At 41.3% G+C, this 25,290-nt stretch overlaps 1 protein-coding gene across 2 annotated transcripts in view; it reads left to right on the top strand.

The window, feature by feature from the left end:
* The first annotated feature begins 326 nt into the window (after positions 1–326).
* The window catches only part of ME3 (malic enzyme 3), a 121,652-nt gene continuing 96,688 nt past the window's right edge, over positions 327–25,290 (top strand). For both annotated transcript variants that reach the window (XM_071556202.1, XM_071556210.1), the window contains exon 1: positions 327–877. In XM_071556202.1, coding sequence (XP_071412303.1) covers positions 701–877 — 177 coding nt within the window. In that variant the 5' untranslated portion in view covers positions 327–700. The remainder of the gene's footprint in view (positions 878–25,290) is intronic.

Below are 25,290 nucleotides of genomic sequence, written 5' to 3' on the forward strand. Positions count from 1 at the left end.
GCTCTTCAGTAAATAGATCGAATACAATATAAATAAATATATGTAATATGCATAATATTATTACATACGCAGTTATGTACATTATATATAGAGCATACGGTGTATATAAATCTTATCTAGAGAAAGTACAGATTACAGTTAGATTGAAAGGCAAACCACCCACAGCTGCTCACACTCTCGGACCGCAAGGACTGGAGATGCTCGCTAAGCACTAACACCTTCCCCGCGCACTCTGCTCACCGCACCGCGCTCCGTGCCCGTGCCCTTGCCCAGTGCCATCCGCGGGCACTGCCCTCCCGGTGCCCCTTACGGCGGCTTATGGGGACAACGCGGGCACAGAAGGGACAGGGACCGCAGCTGCGGCTCCCCGGGCTGGCGTGCCCGCTCACAGCGCCGGGGGCGGGCCCGCCCAGCTCCCCCTTCGCTTCGCTTCCCTCCCTTCCCCTTCCCTTCCCTCCCGGCGCCGCCGCTCAGGTAACGGAGGAGGGGCGGCCGCCGCGGGGTCGCGGTGGGATCTGCTTCCTGGGTTTCCTTTCGCTTCGGCGAGTCGCCGCGCCGGGCACACCTGGGCGGACCGGACACACCTGGGCGGACCGGGACACACCTGGGCGGTTTCGGACACACCTGGGCGGGGCCGGGCACACCTGGGCGAGCCGGGCATCCCTCCCGCCGGGCCTGTCCGGCCGCAGGAGCCGCGGGCATGGTGCCGGTGTGCGGTCGCAGACTGCTGCGGGTGGTGAGTGGGGGTCGGGGGCTGCTCGGCCTGTCCCGGGGCCGCTCCTGCCAGGCGGGGGACACCGCCCCGGCCGGCCCCGGGCGCGCACAGGACATCAAGAAGCGCGGCTACGACATCACCAGGAACCCGCACCTTAACAAGGTGGGTGCCGGGGGCGGGAGGGAGGGGAAGGCTGGATTGCCCGGCCTGGGGGGACTCTGGCCGCGCTCTCCGTGCCCATCCCCAGCTCCGCTCCCAAGGAGGTGAAATGCTGGGCAGGGGGAAGGGGCGTGGGGTGAGCTGGTCAGAGCACGGAGCGTTTGGTGGATGTTCACCTGCTGGCTCGGTACTGCAGCCTCCTTTGGTCCCTGCCCTTCACCTCTGTCCTGCTGCGGTGGCAGCTCTGGAAGAGCCTGCGTGGGGCAGAAGTGCCTTTGGCTGGGAACTGAAGCAATTTGCCTAAATGTAAAAAAAAAAAAAATGGAGAAAGTATGGATTGCCCTCAAAGTCCAATACCAAAACCTGGGTTGTTTATATATATGTTTTATTACGCGTGTAGCAGTGGAACGGGTCATTTATGCCTTCGTGTTAAAACAAGCATGTGTGGTTGGTTTTGTTTAAAATCGTCCTTTCCCAGCATATCCATAGCAATGTATGTTCTACTGCCAAAGCAGAGTGTTTTGCTAGGCTGAAGATGTATTTGTTCTCAGTACTGCGCAAACATCGACAATATAATTATAATAATAAAATAAAAAATAATGTTTTAGGAGAAAGTTTTCAGCCAAGTCTACAAGGTGTGTAAAATGAGACCCTGTAACTTAGCCTTACACTCCTTTTCTATCCCTTTCCATAATTTGAAGGGAAAAAAGAAATATTCTGGATGCAAATTTTGAGGTCAAATATGTCAGATTCAAGAACGTTTGATTTCAGTTTCTCATAATAATATGGGTAGAAATAACTGCAAATACATTAATTAACTAAAATAAGCAGCTATTAAACATGATACTGAAAGTTTATAGGGCTGTGACTATTTGTAATCTGCTTGGTGTGTAGTTATCCAGTGCATGAGCTTCCTATGTCTTCTTCCGGACTGGAGACTCTTCAGATGACAACTCTTACTTTGTGTAAGATGCTGTGCACTGGGCTGCATCTCCTGGTACCATTTCAGCATCCGTAGAGATGAATCCCTAAGGACCAAGGCGCACATTGACACAGGATGTTAGTGAATGTGCAACAACTTTGAAGGCGGTCTGGTTTGCATCATTACACAGTGCATGTCTGTAAGGATGAAGAGAAGAGGAATTGCCAACTATATAATAAATAGCAGTAATTTGTCAGCATCAAGAGATTTTGATGAGTTTCCCTTCGTATCTGGCTTGTTCTTTTGGGTCCTCCATGATGATTACAAAGAGTGACATAGCTAATGTTTCTAGTATTCTTATATATATTGATTTGAACTGAAAAATTAATACTTTGACGTTTGCTCGTGTAATGCAATAATGGCACATGAACAATTGAATCTGCCACATATTTTAAATTAAGCTGGCTGCCACAGAAGTGGATTTTGAATGTCCTGTTTGATAATTTTTAGAACTGAGGCCTCTCTAAAGTGTTTTCCACCCTTCAGTGAAATAAAGTTTTTTTCTGTAAGTCTATATGGAATTTTGGCCTGTGTGGAGAGAAAGGTGGAAAACTACTTCTGTTAGAGGAAAAATATATTGTAGTGTGCCATGTTTAATTGGCCATGAGAACTCTCTCAGCTGGTCTGCAGCCTGGATGTTTGCTGTTTATTATGTTCCAGGGACCGCCTGTTTATGCACCTAGGTAACTAGTCCTTCCTAAACGCTCAAACCTTTGTCCAGGCTTTTCTAAACAGGCTTCTGTTCCTCTGTGAGTCTTAACAGTTCTTTGTAGTCTAAAGAATTAACCTGTTGTCCACTGAAATGGTGTATTTCAGGCAGTTTGTTTGTTGTCAGCCTGTGATTAATGGCCCTTTGGTCTGCTGTGCTGCTATGCTACTGTCAAAATTAGGGGTCTGGGTAGGTTTTCAGCTGTTGCACTCTCATCACATGGCAATTGCTGTTTACCCCTTAGTAACTAAATGCAGGCGTGGGGTCACTGGTGTTTTTCTGCAGTGGAGCTTATTTAATCTAAGTTTTTAAGCTGGTTGAAGGCTGCTCTGCACGAAATAGTCGTCCTTACATCTCTCCAAGAACCTCTGAAAAATTTTTCAGAAGTGAGACTTTGGGCAGCAAGTGTTTTGCTGCTTTATTCAATTCCCTGGCTGTTTTATAGCTTTTGGATGAAGTTTAAGCTGTCAATCTGAAGCTGTGAAGTGTATGGTATTTATTCAATGACGAAGACTATGTCCCTTCAGCAGAATTGCAGACAGATTTACGGTCTGAGGTTATTGATCCAAGTCTTTGCTTGCTTACTAGGTTGAAGGTGCTTTGAAGAAGAAGCAGACTCAGAAGCCACTGCTGACAGGTCCTCTGTAATACTGTAAATATTAGTAAAAGTAAAAGTAAACTGTCCTCTGAGAAGCTCTCCTGGTTTCCAAAGCTGCGTGAGAAGAAACAAAATAAATAGAAAAATTGGTTATGGATGTAAAAAATTTGTAGTTGTTTCTTTCCTTTGGTTGTTGTTTACTAAGTACTATATTGTTTACTACTGTACTATTCAAATACTGTTCTTCCTTGTGTTTCAAAGTGTGACAGCCCATGTTTAATCCAAAGGAAGGACTCGGGAAGCATCACCATTCTTCTGAGGGGTACTTACAGTTTTGAAAGGCAGTAACAGTTGTTCTTATTTGACAGAACAGTGTCAAAAATAATAGAAGGGTGAAGAAGTGCCTCTTGAAGTACTTCTTTTCTGGACTTGGAATGCTGCAAAATTGGAAAACCTAAAAATGTTAACAATATCAGATAACCACACTTAACTCTGGTAAGAGTGTTCTGTGATGATCCAATGCAAACTGGATTCCAAGGGGATTTTTTAGAAGCTTTGGCTACATGTAAGTGAGTGGCAGGGCAGAAGCAGCAGTGGTGGACTTGCTGAGAGTCTGTTCTACTGTGGGGTCTCAGTCTTGTGAAAAGCTAATTCAACATTTGTACCCTGGGAGGAAAGAAGGGGCATCCCTTATCTGCTGCCTTATTCATCAAGTTGCCTTGTGTTTGGTGTGGTCAAGGCCATGTTGCAGTCTCTCTGACACTGCTGTCAGTTTATAAGATTTGTGCAATTCTGCTCATCTCAGATATGCTGCTCACGATTCCCAGTTCTTCTGGGAGTCCATCAAGTTCATGTGCCCTTTCTGTATTTTAACAAACAGAGGCTGAGCTGGACAATTCTCAGTTTGACCACACACCTTCAGGAATTAAAAAAGTCTTGTGTCCAAAATCGACCTTAACCTTGTTCATGACATCTGACTGGAAGGTTGGCAGTTCTTGCACTTTGGTAGAAATCCTAATTTTGACATGAATCACCCCTGTGTGGAGATCTGTGATCACAGACAGATGCAGAACTGGAGGTCACAGTTTGTTTTCAGAGTGGCAGGATGTTGCTATATTTAAAGGGTTGAGCTAATACACTAAGCTTTCCTGCAAGGTGCAGTGCAGGGATCCAGGTTTATGGTCTCTGAGTAACTCTGGATAATACTCTTTACTCTTTTGATGTACATGCATGCTCTCCGTAGGTTTTTGTGGAATGTGTCATAATGAATTACAAAAAACCCAAACCAAAACAAACAAAAAACCACAACAGCAGAAAAACAAAATTACTAGTCAGGATCTGTAAGAATGAAACTTTAAAGAATTGCTGTAGGTTTCTGCAGCTTTTTTGGACTGTACTGCTGTGTACACATCATTAAAATGCAGAAAGTTTGTTTGCCCTTCACCTTTGCTGGGATTGAAATTGAGCTAACTGACAGTTCTATGAACAGTAGTGTCAGTAATTTGCCACTGCAGCTGAGGAAAAAAATTATCTGATCTTGCACGTGACTGCACTTGGCAACTGTGGTGAAACAGGCCTAAAATTAGCTGGATTTGTAAAATGATTGGATTTAAACAAAACACAAGAACAAAGCACAAGACCAGTGTGTCTGATACTGCAATTGGCAAGATCAAATCGAGGCAAGATTCGTTTTCAAATTAATGAATCTCCTCTCTAAATCCACAAGGTTATATTCTCACAACTGGAGTTATTCTTGCAGCTGGAGTTTTCAGTTGGCTAGCTTTAGGTCTGGATAGACACAAAGCTGTTGAGCTATGCCCAGAGCTTTTAGTGGCTCCGTGACTCCCAACATTTGTTAACTTGCCATCTGTTCGTGTTTTGCAAATGAAATGTATGAGGTGGGCAGAGTTTGGAGGTTCTCATCATATTTTTCAGGAGCCCACAATTATTTGAGCAAGTTTTAGGGGACAAGATTTAGAATGGACAAGTTCATTAAAACAAAAAGTCCTGCTGGAGGTTACGAAGTACTTTAAAACCACACTGGCTTAGAAAGTCTACAAACTGAAAATGATGAAAGGATGGGAGAGTGAAGTGGTAGAGTATCCTATTAACCTGTGTTATTTACTCTTCTTAAGGTTTATGTCTGCTGCTGGAGACAGGATGCTCACGTAGATGAACTGACCTGATAAGACTCTTGTCTTTCTAGGGATACTAAACATGACACTTCCATGGGCAAACCCTTCAGCACCCAGGCTGCTCCAGACCCAAGTAAAACCATAGCTGAGAAGAGGGCTCTTTCTTAAATCAGATCCTAACTGCTCTGGAGTTGAAATGTGAGTGATCTGGAGCAGTGTCCAGTGTGATGAGCCTTTGATGGTGCTCAGAGCAGAGAGGCTGTTTTCATGTTTCTGCTTGATCAGTCAAGCCTAAGTATCGCCATTGACGTCAGTGGAAGCAAACTCCAAAGAGAGAGCTTTGGCCCAATATTTTGGAAAACATGGTGATGGTCTGGAAATGTGATTGCTCAGTTAGATTTGTTTTGGCTACCATTCTGGCATGTGGAGTTTCATTTTTGGTTTTTTGATGTTAGTTTCAGGCATATCTTTTTCTGAGTCCCGAGTGTCTTTTGGCAAGGGCATTTCCTAATGTTTTCATACCAAAGAACTTGTTGTTATGGTGTGGTCAGCAGACTAAGCCCAAACTAAATCTGTTGGTTCTTCTGGTATTAGCAGCAGACTGCAAAAGGCCTCCCAGCCTGGATTCCAGCTACTCTCCCTTATCATAGCCAAACCAGGAGGCCATCTGCCTTCCTGTGAAACTGCATAACCTCTTACCAATACTGTTGCTCTCCACTTCAGGATCCTGTTAATGCTTTGGAAGTAGAGCTCTTGTGGAAAAGTGTGGAAATGCAGAGGAAATACATTGCTGTGAGGGTGAGTGGGATGCTGATGCAGACCCTGCTTCTGTGTTGTACTAACCCTGTGATATGATGGTCCTTGTTCTGCCAATGCAATGAGAGAGGTCTGGCAAGCATTGGTTGGGCAGCATTTGAAGTGCTGAGTTTGTGCTTGTACTCAGTATAAGATTTTAATAAAAATAAATTGGTTTTGGAACAAAATGTTTCATTCTGTTTTCTGAGCTGTTTATGTTGTAAAAATACCTTTAGAATTGCCTTTAAGTTGAGGAAATTCATCAGTGTGACAGCTGAAGCTGTTGCTTTCTTTTTATCATGCCCTTTCGTTTGGAGAAGCCTTAATCCTTACACCAGGCATGTTTTGGTAGGGCAGAGCCAAGAATGAACATAGCTCTGGTTTCATAAGGTGAACTAAGTTTTTTTGGCACTTGGATAAGATTTGCACTGAAGTAACAGAAATGCTTTGATAAATAATATGAAAATTCAGATTGTTGCAGTTAGAATGGATCTAGGGCTAGATATTACAGCTTGTTGAGCATTCTTATTCCTTGCATCTAGTGAAATGTATGGTAAACTACTAGTTGATTGCTTTGTAAATGCTGTACATGTTGGCAAAGGCTGAGCATATTATCTGTGGGGTAAACTGTCTGAAATGCACTGACCTCAGCAGCCTTCAAGCCTTGCCCCACGTAAGTAGCATGACATATGATGTCATTAATGTTAGAAACTGTCTTGCCTTATGCTGAGGTGAGTCATTGGTGCTCACTAGAATTAGTGGTGATTTAACTGAAGGTGCTGTAAGACAGTGCTAATTCACAAGATTAAGTGAAGAGCAATAGTTTGTTGCTTCATTCTGGTTTCAAATGAATTTGTCATGTAGTAAAGTACCTACTAGAGATGTGTCTGGCAGCTTTGTAGTGCTGTGTGGCACATTTTGATCCCTGAGATTTTGCTTTTGGTGTGTCAGATCTGCATTTGTTAAACAAAGCTGGACTTAGAGCAAATTTCATTTGACTAGATTTTGAGTAAAGAAAGTGCAAATTGAATTCCTCTTTAGCTTCTGTAACAGCCATCTCCAAAAGAAGACTAGGAGCTTCATTCAAAGCTGGGAAAGGAAAGGTAGTTCTTTAACAAACAACTGCACCTACCAATACCCCTTGCTGAAGGGGGGGAGTTACGATTGTTTATAATATTTAAGCTCCTGCGGGGCTTTGGGGTAGTTTACTCTCTCTGACTTGCTATAAATGATGCTGCTTTACCTTCCTGTCCTCTCTTGCCAGGCTGATGGGAGGTACTGTGCAAACATAGCTTTTGTCAGCTCTCCTGTGGTTTATGTGTTTTACTTATCCTTTACTTCAAAGAGAACCTCTGCCAGCATGTGCCTCTGTGCAGGCAGCACTCTGGCATTTCTAGCACCGAGCCCCTTCCAGCGTTCAGGCCTTGAGTTTGATACAGGAGCTGCCAGTGCTGCCTGCTGTAGCTGGAAGCTGCCCTGCACAGGACAAGTCTTGCCTGTACCTCTCTCTGATGAGATGACATGCAGGTGTATAGATTGATTTGGATCTTTTTTTTATGTTTGTGTGTTGGTCTGTTTTTTTGTTTGTTTAGCTGGTTTTGTTGTTTGTTTTTACCAAGGGAGCAGGGAACTAAGAGTCAAATTGTTTCATTATCATTGAGATTCTGAATCCAGAAACATTCTTACATGGTAGAACCTAGGAAGCAAGTCAGGCTGAAAAAACCCAGGTTTTGCTTTTTTCCTTTCTTTTCCCCTGTTACTTATTTTTCTGGCTTTTTCTCACTGAGTTTCCAGACCTACCAAACTTTGAAGAGCCTATTGTAACTTTTACCCAAATAAATTCTTTCAGGACAGACTTAGCTTTAGAGCTGTTATGAGCAGCTGAGACAGGCCTTGGTGATTGGGGAAGAATAAACACTGTGCTGTGATTCCCTCTCTTTCAATAGAAGGCTTAGCTCAACAGCAAACTTGACTACTCTCTGTTTGTAATGTGCTCTAGTAGAGATGATGAGCATGTTTTTCATTTTTTAGCCTCCTCTTTCATGCCCAAGAGTGAAACTTGCTGTCTGTCTCCCCAAACAACATGACGTTTTGATAAATGACTTGCGTATTGTCAGCCTAATACAATATTGTTCTTCTAAAAATGTTTTAAATGGCAAAGCTTTTTATAGTTCTGCAGCTGCCAAAAACAAAACTCAGACAAGAACTGAGCAGACTGTGGTTCTGAAAAGAAAACAAGGTCAGTACAAAAGTTTTCTGCTTATCAACATTTTCTGCTTCACGTCACTTTGCAGCGCTCTGTTGCACATGTATCCTTTTTCAACACGTGGAACCGTAGAACTGAAACTGATTTTAATTAACCTTCTGTGTTGTATATATAAAAAAGATTACCTCCACATCTTAGAGAACTTTTTTCTGTATGTCTAGCTTAAAAAGTGATGTCTGTCTTCTAGAATGTCCATATGGATTAGCTCTGTTCAACCTCATAAAACATATAGTTACAACTTCACTGTGTTCCTAATGAATAGGAAGGAGTTGGCTGTTTCAAATACAACAGTGCTATGTTCTCCCAGACAGGACATATGGAAACTTTATCTCTTTGGCTTGGCTAATGGATTGATCACTTTTCCTAGTGGTTAAATTCATTATGGAAACAGTTCAATTCTGTTTGATCTTCATTTGAATGGTTTGATGTTAAACCTGCAGGTTATTTTAGCTGTGATTATTTGCAAATGACAGAATATAGTACCAAATTCTGTCATTTTTGGAAGTGTCCAGATTATTAAGAGTTTCTGTTGTCAAGATAGTCTTAGTGTGTAACCAGGGCAGGGGCTGACGGGAATGAAAATCTGTTTTATTGCTCCAAATGATTTAGAGAAGAGATGACAAGAAGAAATAAGTCCAGGGGTTTTCATGTCCTTTTAGCAACTCAGTTTTTCTTATCCCCAACTAGATTGGTCCAATAAATAAACAAACAAACAAAAACCCACCAAAAAAACCCACCCAAAATGAAACCCTCTCCCTGTTAGCCATTTCCTACCTCACAGGGAATTAGATGTCTTCTTTTTGTTATTTGTGTCTGTAACTAATTTCTAGGATAAAGCAACTGCCTCTGTAAATCAGGTTCCTTGATTACAGTTATTGGAGGGACTCTCCCCTCATAATGTATGGAAGTTTCTAGACCTAGCAACAAAAATGACAAAAATTGTTTGCTGAAGTGCTAAATCTGAATACTGTGGAAAAAACGTAGATAAATCTAAAAGTTCTACCTTTCATTGTTTTGGATTTTTTTTTTTAGTGGACTCCCTTTAAAATTTAGCAAAAAAAAACCCAAAAAAACACTGGGAGAGCAAATAATTTGTGCTAGCATGAGTGTGTCAAGTGTGATTTCCTGCAGACACTTTTGTAGGAAGAGTGTTGTGCAACAGCTGGAGGAGTGTGAAAGACACTTGTACTAGAACAGACCAGCAGTTTAGGTGGTTTCTGAGTGAGAGATGAAGTTTTCACAAGCGTATCTCCAAGTATTTGTCATGATGACTGTTGGGAAGAAGAGTTGAAAAGTCCTCTCTTACCCCAGTGCCTTGCAGGTGGCTTGGCTTGGTGGGTGAAAGTCATGCAAAGCAATGATAGATGTGACCATGTGCTCCAGGTAGGCACCTCTGCAGAAAACTTTCCAAGTATAAGTTACTGCTGATCTTAATGGCTTTTGTTCTGCAGTGTCTGCTATTTTATATTCCCTAGTGAATTTGCTGACCTTGGTGTCTCACAGGCGTGTCGAGTAAATCACATTCAAACACAGAAATAGTTGCTCAAAAGTAATAAAAGAATTTTTTTCCGTCTCGAGTTGGGAGGAATTTCAGTGCACGTACCACTGTGATTGCTTTGCATTGCACACATGCAACAGATTCCTCTTAGGTTTAGTAACTTGCCCAGGTTGTGATGTGCAGCAGAATTTATTAGAAGGAGATGTGGGACATGCCTTTCACTCTGTGTGCTGATGCCAGCAGCTTTTACTGGCTTATATCTAGGGGTAAAAAATGCTTGCAGCAGCACAGAGGTTTATGTGAGCATTGCTCCTTGGTTTCTAAGAGACAGCATAGGCTTAAGTCATTGGGATGCTTTCAGCTGATTTCAGTCATCTTTACATGGAACCTTTTGGGAATTTAGGAATAAGCAGCTGCACCATTCAAGATGTAAGGTCATTTTCATCACAAAAGAATGAGATTAAAATAGTATAGTGTGAAATTTCACCATCTTGCTCTATTAATAAAGTGTAATTAAAATGAGAGCATATGTGCAAAATTGTGCTTACTGATTGTTTAAGCCAAAGTCTCAAAACGAAAATGGAATTTGCCAGTAACATCAATTTCTACTCACAGAGAATCCCATGAAGGTCCAGCTGCTTCCATAGTTGTGTGTCTCAGAAATGCTTTTTAGTACTCTTTACTCAGTGTTATCTGTGTTTCATCTTATGAGCTTCAGAGTGACCAGCTCAATGACACCTTTCCAATGCTAGAAGCTGTCCCTTGGCATGCAGGCACAAAGGGCTGGACTTCTTCACAAGACCTGCAGAAGGAAAAATGAGGGCACTAAGTGAGATACCTTGGAGAGCTTGAAGCTGCCCAGCAGAGTTCTTGTAGCTTAATAAAATTTACAAAAGTGCTTTTGAACTGTGACCTTCCAAATGCTCACTAGTGAAGGGCAATAAGGTTTATGAAACCAGAATGAATGCGTGACTCATGCTTGCTGAAACTGGGCCACTCTCCCAGGGGCAAGTAATTGTTTTGGATTTAACAACTGTATTCAAAGTTATAAGATAACAAAGTTATTTCTCATAAATAGAAAGGAATGATGCAAAGGCACTGGAAAGCAGCAGCAAGACTCTGCTGCTGTAAATGGGTTTGGTGTTGGCGACTTTTGAAAAGCTCATTGCATTTGAAGATAAGCTTTAATGGAATTGGCGGTGAGAGTGCAACTGTAACCAGATCTTGTTGTTTAGTGCAAGTGCCTTTCAGGTTTCTCTGCAAGGTCGAATGTCCTATTGACTGGCAGCTGGACTGTTTTCCTTGTAGGAATGTAACTGGTATTTGATGGAGTTGCAAAATGAATTTCCCACTGAAGCCAAATATAAAAGTGCATGAGAGTTCAGCAGTTGCACTTCCTGCAAAGCTGGAAACCTTTGTAGCATATATTAGGATTTCCTGCAGGGAAAGAGGGATATTAATCTTGTTTGATTTACAGAATCATAATATTTGTACTGCAATTTGTAACATAGAGCAAGACGTTTTCAATTAGTATTTCCTGAGAATTAGTAAATTCAATAGAGTGGATGCTTTTAACTTTTTTTGTCAGAGAATAAATATAACATCTCACAGGACCTTAAGTGTTTCATGGTATTGGAGCAGGGAAGAGTAGCAGTGAACGTGGTTACAGATCTTCTGGAAAGCAATGAACAGCTGACGCCATTCTCAAGTCTTTCTCAATGTCTTTGCTTGGCATCATCATAATGTTATCTCTGAACTGTAATACTGTATCAAAGTGTTCTTGTAGGCAGCATCAATTTCAGAATTGTTGATAAAACAGGCACTTGGTCAGTTCATCACTGGTTTTAATTTTCCTAGTGTTGCAAAATTTTTCTCAAGCTCTGAGCTGGTTGCAATAAGTCCTGATTTGGGCCCCAAACCAAATTGGCTTGAAGTCCTGTGAGCTTTTCAGGTTTGTAGTAAGTTCATACTACGGAAAGTGCTTTATGTCTCTTGAAAAGATGCTTCAACCTTAGCTTTGAGGCAGCATTGCATTTCCCTATCCAGGCAGAAGAATGCTGCTAGGAGAGGTGAGGCACTTGGACTGAGTTGCTCCAAGTCTGTGAGAGTGCACAGATCTGTGATCCACGCAGTGGTGAGACCATCTGGACACATTTTGTGCATTTCAGTTATTCCTCATCTCCATTCTGGATGCAACAGGCCATGTCTGGGACTTCTGGGCATCCAGCATCTGCTTTGCATATCATGTGTACATATGCAGTGGCTGATTGTATTTTCAATGCATTGGATTTACTGTCCACTTGCAGATTAACTCATCATGTAAGACTGAAGCTCTGAGCCAGATTCTGGAATTGCAGACATCATGGTGCAACAGCCAAAATCCTTAATATTTTCCCCCAATAAAAGATCTAGATAGAAACAGAAGGAATGTCCTGAGATACATGTATGTGAGGGAGTAGATCTCAAAGCCCATTCTTTAGGGTGAACATCTCTATACACGTTTGTTAATCCTCTTCACAAATGAGAGGTGAACTAAAAATATAGTAGAAGTTGTAAGGGTACTTACTTATTGCTCTACAAATTAAGAAACAATTATCTAGAATGCATCACTTATGTTTAGAATTTTCTCCAACTTGAGCCTGAAATAGTCACAAATTACTTTTTCAGTCCAGTGACACTGTGGTTAAATACATCCCTTGCTGGGGTTTCCAGATTGTGGCAGAATACAGGAACTATTGTGTTTGAACATCAAGACTTAGGGAAAAAAAAGAATCACAGAATCGATTGGGTTGGAAAATACTTCTGAGACCATCAAGTCCAACCCTTAGTCCAACTCCAGTCCATTTGCTAGATCATGACACTCAGTGCCATGTCCAATCTCAGTTTAAAAACCTCCAGGGATGGTGAATCACCTCTCTGGGCAGCCCATTCCAATGCCTGATTATTCTCTCTGTAAAGAAATTTCTTCTGATATCCAACTTAAATTTCCCCTGGCAGAGCTTAAGCCCGTACCCCCTTGTCCTATTGCTGAGTGCCTGGGAGAAGAGACCAACCCCCACCTGGCTATAACTTCCCTTCAGGTAGTTCTAGACAGTGATGAGGTCACCTCTGAGCCTCCTCTTCTCCAGGCTAAACAACCCCAGCTCCCTCAGCCTCTCCCCATAGGGCTTGTGCTCCAATCCCTTCACCAGCCTTGTTGCTCTTCTTTGGACCTGCTTCAGCACCTCAATATCTTTCCTGAACTGAGGGGCCCAGAACTGAACACAATACTCAAGAAAAGAAAACAGTGTGATCAGGAGAAATACTTATAACTTATTATTTCTTCTTCCTCAATTTTGGGACTTTCAAGGAGCGTACAAAGCAGTTTCTGGTTTTCATTAATGAAATTCATTCAGGCGTTGAAGTTCAAGCTGCTTGAGTCCTAACTCTGCGGCTTTTCATCTAACACTTTTGAGCTCCGTTGCATTTCTTACCAGTTATGGAGGGCAGTTTCTGAATCACTGATACTCATTTGAGGAAGGATCATGCAGCCACTAGTGTCATGTTGGCATATTTCACATTTAGTTTTGCAGTACTTCAGTGGGGAGCTGAATTTACCTTGCCCAAGGTAATATGGGACATTTGTAAGTGAACAGGTGTGCTGGTTTAAAGGTGAACCAGCAGGGGAAATGAACTCACCACGAGAGAGATTATAAGTCAGACCTAAAATTTAATAATAATATTACAATAACAACACTGACACACAAGGGAAATTGCTTTCAACTCACAAAACCCCAGCAGTATAACCCAGTGTCCTGGGGCACAAACCCAAGGGGGTTTGTTTGCCCTTGTGCTGAGACCCCTGTGGTTCCCCCAAGTCCAGAGCAAAAGGAAAAGAAAAACCTGTTGGTGCAGGCGAGGGCTGTGGTCTGGGCGAGAGCGGGGATCTCCTCCTGTCAAGGTCCTGCTGCTGCTCTGGATCCCACGAGAGGTTCCCGAGGTCTTCTTACCCACCACTTATGTACCCTCAGGGAGCACCCAGTCCCTCCCCCTGGGCAGACACTCACACAATGGGTGATTAACTCTGGGAGCCAGGGGGTGTTGAGCTGTTGATGGCCCATTAGCAGCTCCGCCCCCCTCAGGCTGGGTGTGAAGGTGATAATGGCTCCCTGGGCAGCATCTGCTAATGGCCCATTGACCTTGGGGAATGAATAGAGGGGGTGGAATACACAGGTTTGATCACCACCACACAGGGTTAGCTGGTCCCTCCTGCTGAACTAGGACAACATGAGTCTCTTCAAATGAGTTCCCTAACCATTCAGCCAGCATACCTGTGCTCAGTTGTCTTATCATAGCATCTCTTACCTGTACCAACAATGATCTCAACTGCAACCCATTACAAACACATATGATATATCAACTGCTGTATCCCATACATGCCATCAAATATGTGTTGTTGTATCAAATAAAAAGCATTTTGCGAAATATTTCCCAAAACCTGTGTGCAGAGGAAACAAGTGCTAATAAATAGCTGTTACAGGAGGTTATTTTAATTCTATTTACCAAAGCTCACTTAGTTTTTTCTCAATCACTTAAAATTTCTGGTTTTATTGTGCAACAGTTCAAAACTTCAAGTCACACTATGTGTAAGTTACAGATGACAACACCTGTAAACTTGAGGTTATTACCTTGACTGTATAATTAAAGTAATAATTTAAAGAGAGAACCAAAATAGAGTAAATACCTATGCTTAAAGATAATAGGCCAGAGATCTGGGTGTGATGTGCGGTCCCCCTGTGCCTGTTACTTAAGTGTCTGACTGGACAGATGCTACAACCAGTGATTTCATAGAAATCAAGAGATTGTTAGCCTGGCTTTCCTCTCATTTTATTTAATGAGACCTTCCAGCAAAAGTCTAGGACCAAATCCAAAGCAGATTGAATTTTATGGGAAGCAAACGAATAATTACAGCCTGTTGCAGTCAAGTTATAACCTTATAGGCTTCATATTGTTTAAGAAAGTGTTTCGCTGAACTAAGGCATAGTTTTTTGATTTAGTATCCCACTGCTGTAAGACGGAGTGTCTTCTGGCTAAAGCCTCTCTCAAGAGTGGATTTATAGGAGCACAGCTGGGTTGTAAACAAATGGTGATGCACTCCTGCTCTGCATTCAGAGAGAAGAGACGCAAAACTAAAAAACAATCCATCTGTATTAATGAGTACCAGGCAGAAGACAATCAACTGCAAAAATTAAATTAACTTGCAGAATAAGCTTCAAACAGCTTATGGTGTCTCCAGTTGGTATTTACTTTATTAAATAAATGAACAATAAAATACAGCCACTTCACGTGTCACAACTTTTGAATGTATAAATTTACTTTCAGGTTTGTACTGCCGAGGTCACATGGAATTTTTTCACTGAATCACTTTCTTCCTTTAATTTGAAAAAGAAAGAGCACAAGAATGGTGGATAAATAGAAACTTTAATTTTAAAAAGGAAGAGCACAAGTGTAGTGGATAAATGGAAAAAAAAATCTCAAAGCAGTATGACAGACCCTTGTATTAGTAGTGGGCTTACATCCTACATTCTCTAATGCTAGTGTTGGAGTTTGACTTGTTCTTCCCACGTACTATGCAGTAACTGAGCACTAAGACTGAAGTATGATTGATAAAACAGATACATTAAGGGTGTTTGGAGCCAGGATCTGCTTCCAAGCCATGGAGATCAAACCTTTCTAAACTCTTCTCCTCCTCAAGTAGTAAGATATTAAATTTTGGTTCACTATGTCTTGGTGCGAAGGAACATATTCCAATACGTTTGCCTATCTTTTCGTTCAGAAATGCCATGTCCCAACTCCCTTGTTCATAGGTTTGGCATGTTGGGGAAAACAAAGCAAAGTGTAGCAGTAACAAAGAGCATAGTGAGGATTGCCCATAACGTATGATGAAATGAATAAAACCCCATAACCATGGCAAACTTGGTCTCTTCTACATACCAGGCATATTTGCAAGCCAAAAGTCCATGTATTTCTTGAAAAGAAAACTGAGATCAGCATTGTGTAAATGTTTGAGGTTTGATCCTACAAGCCCTTAGATAGAGTTGCTTACAGTCAGGAAGTGGAATCTTATCTCCTTGATCAATATAGAAAGACTTAACATAGGTAGCAGTTTCAGGATAAGCACAAATTCTGAGATTTGGTGGGAAAATTCAGTGGTAGAAAGATTTGTGAATAACACAAATGTGGAGGACTAAGTCTGTGCAAACAACACTACAAGGCATGAATTTTCAATGAGGACAGAAATAAACCCAGCATGTCTGCTTCTTGCTGAGTCTTAGCAATGCTGTTCCAACATAAATGTAGTTTAGTAGCTGTTGGCTTTTAGAAAAAAAGCTTTTTTTTTTTGGCTCTTAAGTTATTCAGGTAACCTCAAGCTTTGCTACACTGCTTAAGTTTTTCTGGGGAGAAAAAGGCTTGTAGGAGCATCAAGGCAACTTTAATGCAGAAATTTTGACTAAGGCTAGCAAAATTTGATAGAGATTACATACATTTGCATGTAATAGGAAGCAAATTTAAAATGTGCAACAGCAGGGAAATCCCTCTGCACTTAACTGAGTTTTAGTCAGCAGTAAGATTTTAGTAGATACAAAATATACATTCCCAACAGTATAGGATTTGAACAACTTAAATATAATGTGGATACTCATCAAAGTAGAACTTTACATGAAATGTGTCTGAAACTGCCTTTTTTTTTTTGCCTTAAGCAAGCACAGACATGTGCTTAGACCGTGATTTTTGGCAGAATCTGGCCTCTTTATTCTTGAGTCCTTATTCACTCCTGCTGTTCTCTGAGATTCTCTGCTGATTGTCCTGCAGGAAGAAGCATTGCTACTGCCATCTGCAAAGCATCAGCGTCTACCTCACTCTGACCTCTCAGCATATCATACCTTTTTGATACCTTTTTAAGAATATTCAAAGGTGTATCCTTATCGTATGTTAAACAGTGAAGTTAAAGGATTACTTGTGTTTTGTCATGTAACCAATTTGCTAGGTGAGCATCAGCTATTTTATGGTGCTTCTTGGCAGTCACTAATTCATACTTCAGTTCATGTATTGTGTTGGACAAATGACGTGTTTATCTATGTTGTACTAGCTCATTATTTTGTGCTTCTTTGTTTTACAAGTAAAAACATTTCTGTGAAGCAATAACAGCTTTGAATAATACCTTCTAGATGAATTTGCACAACCTGTCTTTTTTAGAGCTCTCCTTTCATGTATATTGGGTGTAGATGATGAATAGAAATGCTTTGGAAATGCATACACAGCTCAAGCCTGAAGTCACTTTCTGTGGATAGTCTGTAACAATTTTGAGAAATGTGTGAAGCATTTTGTGCTATTAATATGACCTTATTTTGAATATGACTCCTCATTCTGTATCAGTAGTTCTCCGAGTTTGCAGCACATTAGCACAGATACTCTTGTGCCACCCTGAAGTCAAGGAGAGGATCGTTTCTCAGGAAAGCAAAGACAGAATGAATATACACCTCTCTCTTGCCCTTTGGAGGACTTAAACATGTGGTGAGAATTTACAATCAAGTTTAAGATTTGCAAGATCTTCTATTCATCTGGAAACATGTTCAGCTACCAAGGGAAGAAGAGAGAAACCATTTTTTCAGTCCAAATGGTTTTAGCCACAAATAAGTACCTTCACTAGATGTAAGCATATAACTATTTTAATTGCCCACGGTTTATTGAGCCTTCTGATACATCTAGAAACACTTTAGGAAAACATCTGATTTAAATTTGAATCGAGGATTTTCCATTAGAAATACTTGTTTGTTTTCACTGTGCTTCTCCAGACATCAGGTTTTGATGGTATGACGGTGTTGAAAGAGCTGTTTGTTAACTATTTTAAAGGATAGGTATTGTAGATAATAACACTTATGCTCTTGAGGAAATGGCAGCATAATGTTTTTAAAGTGATTGGAGGTTTCTGTTTGTATGATATCCAGGAAGGTTGTAGCTTGACCTCTACAATCAAAATCAAATGTGATCTATTACCTGTTTCAACATCCAGGTAATCTGCCAGCTCTCAACTGTTCTGTGATCACTAGCAGACTTCCTCAGACTACTGATTGACAGGGACATCCTGATGCTCATTTAAAACCACAGCTGATGGGCTGCTTTGCCATCTGAACTAGTCTCAATGACATAATTAAATGTTTGCATTTATAATCTGGGTACAGTCTCAACAGAGGCTTTGTAGCTCATCTCTGCCTCATGGTAATGCATCAGTCAACAGTATCTGTGAATGGGGCTACTTTCAGTGTTGTGTTGTACTGGATACCTGCTGAGGTGGAAACGCAAGAAAGCCAAATGACATGCATCAGATGTAGGCAGTATCTGTACTAACAAATATCCCAAGATCACTCTTTGCCACTGGGGCCAGCTACAGGGTCTGCATGCACACTACTAAAGCCTTCCCCTTTATAACTGGGCCTGCTTACTGGGTCTGCTCTGTGAGCCATCATATCTCCCAAATGCCTAGTCCAGGAATCACTAGTCCTGTAAACAGGACTAACTTCTGCAGAGGTTTTGAATCTACATTGGGACATTGTTGGTTCTCAGGTAGAATGCAGTATTAGCAATTACAGCTTTCAATGTACTGAAGCTGTTACATATTTAATTATTCTCCTACGTTTCTTTTTAAAGTAATTTGTTATGAAAGTGCAATTCTACTTTTGATACTAACAAAAGTTATATATAGTTATTACCAAAATCATCTTTAAATCTCCAAATGCAAACTAGGGGTTTAGTTCTGCAAATGATCTACAGCTTGCCTGTAGTCTTTCATTTCACTCCACTATTTCCATTTTTTCAGCTAGAAAGACTTTTCTTTGATAGTGTGGATTGGGTTTTTTTCTGTTTTAGTGTTACTTGGAGATGTGGGTGTTGTGTTTGTTTGGTTTAGTTTGTTGGGTTTTTTCCTTTTCTCATCAGTGATGACCCCAGGTCTTCATTTCTTTAGTTCCATGCTTTCTGCTTAAGACATATAAACCCCCATATGAGCAACTTCTGAATATAATAAAAATTTCTTTTTGAAGCAGAATTAATATCTAATTCTAGTCTTAAAATACAAAATATGCAGAGCACTTCACACTGCCTTACTGTTCTTGATGTACATCAGTTGTGATGTTATGTCTGTTTATTTGCTTTGGAATAAGATATGCAAATTATTAATTATTTTTTTGTGTGACAGCATCTTGCTTTAGTAAGACTTACAAGGTTGGGGCTAAAAGCTTAGAATATGGAAAAGGATGCTGAGACCTAAGAGGGTGAGTACAGCCCCAGACTGCTATCCTGCACCTTTTCAGTGTGAATCCAGTGTGGTCTGTATGACAGCTGCTTGTGGATTTTTACACTAGTCCACAGCAGAGTCAAAGACCTCTAGAACAACAAGCAGGGATTTTCCACACACATTTTTAAAGAATTCTTTGAAAACTATATTTCTTGTGGTCTACCTCAATATTGGTGAGTCATGCACCACAAATTATAGCTTGGTTGAGTGGTCTAGAGTAAACAGAAATTTCCAGTATGTGAAGAAGAATTTGTGACCCTGAAAGCTTGTCCATTTACTTTTTTTCCCTGACTGTATTGCACAGCCAAGCTCAATGGCAGTGATGAACACATTTAGGAGCTCATCATTCTGATGATTAATCCGGAATGGTAAATGCATTTGCCAGGCATTTCCAATTGGAAAGCTTTGCATTGCCCCAGGACAGTACTTTTCTTCTGGACTAATTTTCATGATGATAGTTAGTATGAAAGTCGAGAAAGTGATTGCAGATAGCTTTATATAGTTGCATTGATCTTTTAAGTTTTCAAACTTGATTGTTTCAAATATTTAATTCTCCAGTAATGTCTTTTAAACCTTGTGTTCTTGATTGGTTTGCACTAATATTTAGACTTCATAGTATCTTGCGTGTTGCTTGTCATCTGAAGTGGGCAGTTCTTTTTGGAGCAGAATGTAGAACTAGAGCCCATTTGTGAGGTCTATTTTCTGGAACAGGGTTGGATTAACTGCCACAGCTTCTGGGGGATGCCAGAGTCTTGGGGGTTTTTTCCCAATTGTTGGAAATGGCCTCCCACCTGCAACACCTAGAATGATGGTGGGACTGTAAAGTAGACAAAGTGAAGAAAAAGGACTTCACACAACGAACCTTTAAGGTTTATGGTGAAAAGACCCTTTATTACACACAGCACACGGTTTATGTAGGGTTAAGGCTATGTTCTGTTGGCTAAATTGAACTTCACACATCAAACTACAAACTCTAGTTGGTTACAATCCATATCTCTCAAGTCCAGTGTTTTGGTGAACTCACCCTGGCTGTTTTCAGGTACATCTCTGGGGTCCTGTGTGAAAGTCGAAGTGTTCTCATAAGAAATTTCTGGGGAGTCACTGAGAACTCCTTAGGGAGTGATTTCCTCCCTACCACTCAGCAGCAGCTCTGGCCTTGTTTATTCTTAGCTGGTAGCTGCTTCAGTTCTCACAGGGTCCATATAGATGTGAATTGGTCACCTTTCATTTTTCTGTACCAAGAGGATTGGTTTCACATAGAGATTCCTGTGTGGAAGAGGTCCCAAATACAAGGCAAGTAGTCTGATGGACCTCCAAACCCAGAATAAGCGGTAGCTTGTGTTTTAAAGAGTAGTTCATCATCCTTCCAAAATTATGCCTGATAAGAGGTGAATGGTGTTCAGTAACCAGGGAATTTGTTCTGGATTTAAAGAGCCACATTCAAAGGGAGTTTGTAAACTTGGGCCTGTTGTACTTCACAATTGAAAATCAGTGGCTTAAGCTTGCTGGTTCATGCTTTGTGTGGGCATGGTAGACTTTTGCTCAGCTTACTACAGAGAAAAGCTATTCTGCAAGACTGGACAGTCAAATTGGACCATCAGAGATTGAAAGATCTTAAAATTGGTGCAGCAGTGACCTTCAGGGCCCTGGGACACACATTCTACCTGAAAGACAATCTTCGTGCTTTGAACATAAAGCTTTACTGCCATAGCGGTTCAGAGACCCTCAAAGGACCCTCACCTGTTCTGTGGTACAAACCTTTCTTTGTGGGTGTTGGGATGTTGAAAGGGTCTGTGCATCTGTGAACCATAAAGGGTAGAGTGTGTTCAAATCTCCTTTCTACAAATAAAGGTTGTGTTTCTGTATAAAAAGACAAAATATTTGGGGGGGTAATTTTACAGACAGATTTTGTATTCATTAAGTACAAAGAAAAGCCTGTTTTTATGCTTAGCAAGTCTCAGGAATCATTTTTGGGTGTTAGTGTGGGATTTCAGACATATCTGGCATGGGTGTGGGATCTGGCTGAATGACACACTTTTGCTGTGCTATGCCTCATCACTGCAGAAAGGCATTCAGTATATATTTAGCATTTTTCAAAAAGCATTGCATCTTCGTTTTTGGCTTCACAAACTTGTGAGACATCGGGTTTGTCCTGACCTTTCATCTGAGGGAGACATCCTCTAAGTGCTGTTAGCTGGACACATGTAAACATGTTAGTAGTTGAGAGCCTGTGGTGGGGTTCATGCTGTTGTTCTAATGGATGTTTGTGCCTTGCTAGTCTTCCCAGTGATAGGTCATAGCCAGCCTCTTTTCTGTGAAGACCTTTCATGGCCAGAGACCTCCCCCATAAGCAGAAGTTTGAGAAACACCTTGATACATTTAGGAATTCTCTGTGGGTACATATAGGGAAAAAAACCTGGATAATGTAGATGCTTTTTAATCTTGCCTTCTATAGAGTGTAATTCCACAGAATCTGCTGAGTTGGAAGGGACCCACAAGGATCATCGGGTCCAACTCCTGGCTCTACAGGACCCTCCCCAGGAGTCGCACCATGTGCCTGAGAGTATTGTCCAAACACTTCCTGAACTCTTCCAGGCTTGGTGCTGTGACCACTTCCCTGGTGATCGTGTTCCAGTGCCCAGCCACCCTCTGGGTGAAGAACCTTTTCCTAATATCCAATCTAAGCCTCCCTTGACACAACTTCAGGCCATTCCCTTGGGTCCTGTCACTGGTCACCACGGAGATCAGTGCCTGCCCCTCCACTTCCCCTCACGAGGAAGTTGTAACTGCAATTAGATCTCCCCTCAGTCTCCTCCAGGCTGAACAGACCAAGTGCCCTCAGCCGCTCATCACATGGCTTCCCCTCAAGGCCCTTCACCATCCTTTGGATGCACTCTAATAGCTTAGTATCTGTTTTATCATTTCCTTCTGGATGGCTTGCATTAACAATGGTATTACATCCAAACAGTTTCAAATTGCAAAAGCACTCATTTTTTTTTCATTACAGCCTGTTCATCTAAAGCTGTTTATAGCTGTTTCACTGTGACAGGGATACTATTTCTGTAGCACTACCTGTATGATATTTAATTCAGCATTTATGCCTTGCTGTTTTGGCTGTAACTACATGCATCTTGATTATAGAAGCCTTACAGTCAGTGTAGGGCTTTTAGGCCAGTAACTGATGCTGGATGCAATTTGGCTGTGTTGGCAGGGTTTGCCTGGTCAAGCTGACTCTATTCTGTTCTCCCTCCACCCACCCTCTGATTAGTTTCCCCATGTTCCACAGTTTGGAAAGAAAAAGGATAAAAGTGAAGAAATCTCAGAGATTCCATTACTTCATTCCCAGTTCTCTGTCACTAGGAAGTCCAGTTCCAGTTCTCCTGTGAATTACAACCACCTCAGTGTGAAGTTCGCTATTCAGAAAGTGCAGTCTCTTGTATTGGTGTTAAGAATCAGTTCCATGATGTGCAGCTACTCGAGTCATTCCTGATGCTGTTTCAGTGCTTTATAAACTATTAGAACTTTCCCTTTTATAGAGGGTCTTGTTACAAGCTGGTACTTGGTAGTTGCAGAACTGTAGTTTCTGCACAAACTGTGGTAAAATGCCCTGGCACATGCCTTGGCTCTGCAGTGAATTGGCCCTCAAGCACCAGTGCTAAAGATGTGTGTGGAAAACCTCAGAGCAGGAAACAATATGAAAAAGAACATGAGCAACTTGAACTAATTTGGGGTTTCTTTGTATTCTGCCAGCCAAATGGCTCTTCATGTCCTGTCTTCTCCTGTATCTCGGGTAGCTTGATAATTTCACTGATTGGGTATGTCTAATTAGGCCAGACCATTTATTCTGGTGTCCTTACAGTAGCCAACAGCAGAGGCTTAGGGAAAAACAGGCATAGTCAAGGAAGCAGCAACAGTATTTCCTGCTACCAGCAGTTTGTGGCTTGGGGACCTACTAACTTAAATAATTTTATTTAATAGCTTTCGAAATACTTTTTCTCTTCTGTTTGTTAAATGCTTTTAATAAATGCTATATCCAAAGGAATAATATGCGAGGCAAGGAGTTCTTTAAGATGACTGAGTTGTATGAAGTAGTATCTCATTTATTTTGAATCTGAAGTTTGGTGTCATTGTTTGATGTCGTCTTGACCTTCTATTAGAAGTGACTGGGAATAATCACAGATTTCTCTTTTCCTATTCAGGAGAAACATGATTTCTAGCAACTTTTTAAGGGAGTCTTCTAGAGAATCTCAGTGCCTGAGATGGTGATGTGATAAAGGCATTACTGATGAAGGCCTTGAGGTGGTGGGATGAAGGCTGTGCAGTAGGACATGTAGTAGCCTAATCCAGTTTCTCAGGGGCCAGTTACTAGGCTAACTAGAAAAGGTGGATCTCTCTTCTTTATTATCAAGTTTTCTGCTTAATATAGTACATTAATAATGCTCAGATGCTCTTGGCCTCCTCTATCTCAACACCATTTTCCTTCCAGTGTATGCAGAGAAGAGAATAACACAGTCAGGAAATGTGGATTGCATTTCAAGCAGATTAGTTTGAGTCTCACCAAGGTTAACAAATAACAACAAATAGCCCCCAACCCCACACAAGATGATTATCAAAAATTAGCACATTCAAAAGCAATTAATTTTTTTTAAGTAATTGGTTCTCAGACAGCTGCTTAAATCCTTGGGGTATGACTGAAAAATTCAAAAACAGGATGGAGACTTGATATTTAAAAGCCCTAGTGTGATGGAGTAGAGCTGGAAAATGAATTGGAAATATGCATTTATATAAATTTTTCTCATTTCATAAGAAAAGAAGAATTCTAAAGCAATGTCAAGAATACAGCTCTGAAATGAAAATTACTACCATAGTCTGAAGGTGTAACTTCAAGTGTAGCTCATAAGCACATATTCCACAGCCTCAGAACATACTTAATAAATCAATAGGATAAAATTTCAATGCAAATCACTCTATGAAAGGGCAAACACCACCATGGTGATAAAGCTGTAGAGATAAGCCATAAGGGTCTTTACAACAGTTTTTATGTGTTGATTTTTACTTAAAAAAACCCAAAACCATGACTGTAAAATATACTTTTTCTTAAAGAGACAGTCCTTGCCCATTTTATGTAATAATTTACTCTGAGCCTGGCTTTAATTTAAGATAAATAGCTGTGTTGCCGCAGGCTGGGTTTGAAGTTTCCACATATTTTGAAGTCATCAGCTGCACAGCGGACTGAGTGTTCATCATTAGCTGGTTTGGGAATGAATGCAAAACCAGCAGGTTCATTATCTCAGCCTCAGTGGAAACTCACTAGGGATATCTAGTGGGGCTGTAGGAGAAGACCCAAAAGCTCATTTATGCTCTCAGTCCCGTCTACTTTATCTTACTGGGCACTCCCCTGATCCACTGAGGAGCCTCTCTGAGCTGTGCTGAGGATCTCTCAGGGGACTTCAGTTCCACAGAGGATGTGAGAGTAAGTCCGAAACCTAGAACCAAGGGAAGATTTTGCTGGTTGGAGAAATAAGGAGATGGAAAGCTGTGTTGCTTCCTTCAGAATTGCAGGGGGGGTTCCTTCCTCTGCAGTGCTGGAGATGACACATGAGGATAACCTGAGGGGAGCAGGGGAGTCAGGGCAGCTCTGAACTTAGCCTTGGGTGTTGTCCTCAGAATTACAATGTGCCCTTCAAGGGGGCCCTTGTGACCAGAGGTGCTCATCTGCTGCCTTGAGAGGTGCAGCTCTGGTAAAATGTCCTTCTCAGCCTTGGCTCTAAAAGACTTTCCTTACTACATCATTTGTAACTTCAATTTGTCAGCCTTGGCACCCCAGCTCTCCTGGCATGTACTTCAAAGTTGCTTCTGCAGGAAGCCCTATAGGTCTGTGCAGTTTCATCTGTCCTGGTTATTTGTCATCACTTGGTTGCATTTTCTATTTGGGATGTTTTGTTTTTTTCTTTCAGACTGGTATTGGGGCCTGTGTTATGGTTGTCATATTTCATCTCGCTTGCTTCCAGGGAATTTGACCTGGAATTCTTTTTGCAGGTCTCTGTTGTTTTGGCATAGAGTGCAGGGGAGTAAACTGTTTTGTCCTGAAGTCTACTT

The sequence above is a fragment of the Pithys albifrons genome, chromosome 1 (genome assembly GCF_047495875.1).
Source record: "Pithys albifrons albifrons isolate INPA30051 chromosome 1, PitAlb_v1, whole genome shotgun sequence".
In the NCBI taxonomy this organism is placed as follows: Eukaryota; Metazoa; Chordata; class Aves; order Passeriformes; family Thamnophilidae; genus Pithys; species Pithys albifrons.